General features: G+C 38.7%; 1 protein-coding gene across 5 annotated transcripts in view; it reads right to left on the bottom strand.

The window, feature by feature from the left end:
* The window catches only part of ccdc61 (coiled-coil domain containing 61), a 28,038-nt gene that overhangs the window by 5,324 nt on the left and 17,714 nt on the right, over positions 1–5,000 (bottom strand). For 2 of the 5 annotated variants that reach the window (XM_061897769.1, XM_061897768.1), the window contains exons 9-13: positions 3,412–3,490; positions 3,141–3,338; positions 3,032–3,065; positions 1,816–1,882; positions 1–259 (exon numbers count right to left, since the gene is read on the bottom strand). The exon at positions 1–259 is cut by the window's left edge and continues 10 nt beyond it. In XM_061897769.1, coding sequence (XP_061753753.1) covers positions 144–259; positions 1,816–1,882; positions 3,032–3,065; positions 3,141–3,338; positions 3,412–3,490 — 494 coding nt within the window. In that variant the 3' untranslated portion in view covers positions 1–143. Of the gene's footprint in view, positions 260–1,085; positions 1,550–1,815; positions 1,883–3,031; positions 3,066–3,140; positions 3,339–3,411; positions 3,491–5,000 lie in introns of those variants that run through there. The other 3 variants (XR_009806458.1, XM_061897771.1, XM_061897772.1) reach the window with 3 other exon arrangements.

Raw genomic sequence — 5,000 nt, 5'->3', positions numbered from 1 at the left:
AAGTCATAATATTTCTCACAGTGATGGCTGTTTCCTGAAGTTGGAGCTTTGTGGTCCATGCAGAAGAAAAACAAATAAAAGCTGTTTACGTCTTGCCGAGTCCATGCTGCACATTTGCTTTCGACCGCAGGTTGCACCATCTGTCAGTGTCCTGTGTCCAAGTCCCCCATGAACTCCTCCAGGGCTTCAAGCCTCGCGTCAATATCTGAATTCTCAGCGCCCATGTCAATGGAGCTCTCTGAGTGGCGGAGCATAACATCTTAAACATGTACACATAGAAAACATATTTAGAAAATATACTTTTTTCTTTTATTTATTTTTAATTCATGCACAATATGTGCTTTGCATCATATATGTGCGCTTGTATTTGTGACTGAATAGCACAGTCGATAAAACCACGGGCTCATGGTACAAAGAACTGAGGTAAAAATTCTGGTCAGGGCCAATAACTAACAATGAGAGTGGGACTTGAAATATTATTGAATACAGCCTTGCCACTAATCTTAGCAAAAGCAGATATGAGAAACGTTGGAGGCAATGGTGATGACAACCCCGAGACCAGAGCAAAAGTGTTAGACTGCCAAGCCTGAGCAATGTACATTAATCATACAGCATATACTCACACTAGAATATAATTTTTTCAGGGCCGATATCGATTATTTGTAGTCAAGGAGGCTGATAACCGATATTCGGAGCAAATAATAATTTGCTGTGAAAGTTAATTAAACATGAATAGTATACGTCAATAAACAGCTGGACAAGACTAAGTTGTTTTTTTAACATTATTCAGGAAACGTTGGACCAGTAGCGACATATTGTTTCATGTGCTGATGTGGTTAATTTAGAACCAAACAACATCATGGGATTTCAAACACCTTAAATACAAGTGTGTAAGACACACAACATTTGTATTTCAATATATGGGAAAAAATTTAATTTTTTGGGGATTTTATTACATCACAATGACTATCTACTCAATTTTTTTTAGCAGTTTATGAACATTGTAAGGTTTCCTCTTGGGGAACCAAGAAATATTGGTTGGTTGGTAGGTTGAAGTTTATAACATGTATACAGTTTCAATATGATACTTCACATATTTAGAATTTTTTAATTGCCTTTTACAACATGTCCGAAAAGAAGTGGGAAGAAGCAAAGCCTATTTAATCCTACCTCTTTTGCAGTTCATAGCAATAACTAACACATGTTCACTTCCTGTTTGCCATTTGTAACACATTTATCATCAAATTCTCAATAGTGTATGATTGATATGAAATATATGATTTCTAAATATGGCAAACATTCAAATAAAACTAATTCTGGGATCCTTCATGTAGCTTGTAGTGGAGACATTTTCAAGCTGGCTGATATATTTTTTTCCTGGATGTTACTTATCATATAAGTCTCCTATTTGTCAATTTACAAAGTTTGGATTTTTGTCAGAAAATATTTTTTTGTCATCTTCATGTCCATCAATATGTGTCGCGTAATTTGATTCAATCACTGAACATAAAAACTTGCTACGCGCGTTATGAGGCTCTTTGTGCGATCCCTGTAGTAGCAAAAACACACAGAATGAACAAAAACGTGAATTTCTGGCAAAAAGTTTTGACAAGTTCATGTAAGCATAAGAGATGTGCTGTCGGCAATCAGAGTGGAGCCGTGGTTACTACTATCTGCGTCATCATTTTTTTTAAAATAAGAAATTAAGTAGTTCTGTAAAAAATAAATAAAATGAGGCTGTATGTCAATGGCAAATATCGGCGTCAATCGGTAGATCTGTAATACACATTCATATTTATATATGTTTGTGTTTACCTTTGTCCTTCATTCTGTACGTTGGAGTGCTGCTTTTGGGCTTTTTGGTCATCATGCCGCCTCTTGACTGTAAACATGCAACACATGTGTCACTAGTCAGCATTAAAAGTAGCGCTGGCAAAGCTTTTTATTTAAATTATGCAAGTAATTTACTGCGATCAATCACACTTGGATTTTTTTTTTTTTTTTACAGTTATGCTCTAAATGTTGTGGCTTTGTTAAAAGAAAAGTTTTTAAAACATATATTCTCCATGTTTTTAGCCTTAATTAAGTTTACTGGATTATATGTGTTAAAGTGCAGTAATTGTATTTTCTATTATTATTATGTGACAATCAACAAATATTTTTTCCAAACAGAACTTCCATTTCTGGGGTAATGGTGAACTCTACTCTGTAAACAACACGGCCCTAATCCTGGGGCTACTCCATCATTTTAATTTTAATTTTAATTTTCCTGAAGGAATCAATAAAGTACTATCTATCTATATCTATCACCACGACAATCTCAAGTAGACCATATTTATAATAAAACTTCATCTTCAACTCCTGTCTCATCCATATCATATCTCCAAATTGACGTGAACGATAACAGCTGCACGTAGCATCAGACATTCGGTGTAGCGCTTCATGCTAACTGAGACGGCCATCGGCTATTAACAGCTGTCCGGCCAATGTGGGGATGAACTCGCCATCAAATACACAGCTTTGGCTTGAGCGATGTGGAATGACAACACGGACACTCAATGCTAAGACGGAATGCTAACACTAGAGATACTGTAACTATCGTAGAAGCGAGTGTCAAGTTGACCAAATTTTATTGCAGAACAACACACCCTTGGTATCTGCACATAAAATCCCAGTTGTAATTTAGAGGAATTACACAGAATGGGATGAAATATTGTGGCCACGTTGTAGTGGCCGGATGACGGCTATGGCAATGACGCTGGGAGGATCCTGCGGTGAGTACAGTAGTCTACACCAGAACACACTCAAGACTAATATGTTGGGTGAAACAATTGTAAAAGGTGACTAAATGGCTGTTATTTAATGTTTAAAGGGCTTTAATTGTGCTAAAAACATTTAAATGGTCATAAGATGTTTTTTGTTATTAATAATAATCCTACTTTGCGGAAATCATACCACAGTCCTGTCCTGTCCCAATTAAGTGCAATAAACAAGGGAGGACAATTGCCAGCGCTGATTGTGTGTGACTTACCACACTTTGTCCATTAAACGTCTGTTTCTTCCCCCTGGAGAGCATCAAACACATTAGGGTTAGAAAAAGTTCAGATGACTCACGCCTCATTAGCATACAGGAAGTTCACCTGAACAGAGGCTTGGTCATTTCCTCCACATCCACCAATGAGCCATCCGAGGAGTTCCTGCTCGCTCGCCGCTCCATAGACAAACTCCTGCCGCGGCTGCCGGGGCGCCGCATCAGTGGGCAACCTTCTCTGGAGCGGGATCGCCCTCGCTCGGACATCAGCGGCGACACGGTCAGGTCTCGCCGCACCTTCATCTGTCTGTTCAACAACACCACACACCCGCATGAACTAATGATGATGTCATCACAGACTTTGAAGGGAGGAAACATACTTTTTGATTTCTGTTTCTCTCAGTCGACGCTGTCTGTCTTGGATGTAAGCGGTTGGGTCAAAGCGAGGCCCTCGGGACCCTGGAATCAAAAATATGCTCATGAAAGTCATCCGTCCACTTCTTGTGGCAAGAAGTCTTCCACCAATCTTCCACCAATCAGCACAAAGCTGGCCCCTCCAAAGTTCCTTGGTTTCTATAAAGGCCCACTTTACTACAAGGTTCTTTTTTAGGGAACGTATGCACTCCAGGAAACTTTTTTCATGTATTTTCTGCCATTTTTTCAGGGTCCCAGGTGAGCTGGAGTTTATGCCGGCAACTATGAGCGAGACTTGACTGGTCGCCGCCAGTTAACAGCGCTCATTGACACAAACGATTCACACCAATGATCTGTCGAGTCTCCAATCAAACTAAACCAAAGCCAACGGAAGTTTGGAGTGCGAGCACTTTGATAAGAAGGTGTGAAACACTTTAATTGAAGAAAGAACTTGCAGCAAACTACACAAATGTTTGCGTGGCTTTTACGAGTGTTTTTAAATGTTATTTATCTATTTCAACCATAATATGTATATATAAATACCGTATTTCCTTGAATTGCTGCTGGGGCACTAATTAATTTAAAACCTCTTCTCACTCCTGCGCTTACCAAAAGTATGCGGTAAAATTAAGCATGCACTAATTATTTTAAAACCTCTTCTCACTCCGGCGCTTACCAAAGGCATGCAGTAAATTTAGGCCTGCGCTTATAAATTTGAGTGTGATGTAAGGATACCATCATGAAAAACACATTTAATAAAAAAAAACAATGTACGGGAGCCTGTAAAGGACTGTATTTTACCTTGGGGGGATGCTCCAATTATTCACTATTTGCCCAATAAATCTACTCCAAGAAAGAATGAGAGGAGACAGCTTACAGTTGTGATCAAAATTATTCAACCCTCACACAATTTTGGTGTTTTAGCAAGTTGGACATTTATTCCGTATTTTGTTTATAGTCATATCAAATAAAGATGCATTAAATAGACTATTGCAACTTGAATTACAACATTATATTTTGTAACATACCAAACAGTGTCATTTCTCTTAATATCTCATTGACAAAATTATTCAACCCCTTTAAGATCATAACTCTTAAGAACAGAATTTGAATAAGGTCTTTTCAATCAGGTGTTAAAAACACCTGTAGATGTTTAGAACCATAACGAGTAACAATTAAACTGATTGAAAAAGACTGACGCTCAGCTTCTTGTAGATGGTCAATGGTGTATTTGCAACATGGTGAAGTCCAGGGAGTGGTCAAAGAAGTCAAGAGAGGAGGTAATTTCTCTTCATAAGAAAGGATATGGATATAAGAAAATAGCAAAGACATTACACATTTCAAGAGACACAGTTGGGAGCATAATTCGCAAGTTTAAAGCTAAAGGCACAGTGGAAAGAGGATGCTGTGTGCAACTGCTGTCCAGGATTTGAAGCGTACAGTGGTGAAAAACCCCCGGGTAACAGCTGAGGAACTACAGCAGGACATTGCAAAGGGAGGAACGCAGGTTTCATCCCAGACAATAAGGCGCGCACTACGAGATGAAGGCCTCCAT

Source organism: Nerophis ophidion, linkage group LG04 (genome assembly GCF_033978795.1).
Source record: "Nerophis ophidion isolate RoL-2023_Sa linkage group LG04, RoL_Noph_v1.0, whole genome shotgun sequence".
In the NCBI taxonomy this organism is placed as follows: domain Eukaryota; kingdom Metazoa; phylum Chordata; class Actinopteri; order Syngnathiformes; family Syngnathidae; genus Nerophis; species Nerophis ophidion.
This window is presented reverse-complemented; position numbering and strand designations above follow the sequence as displayed.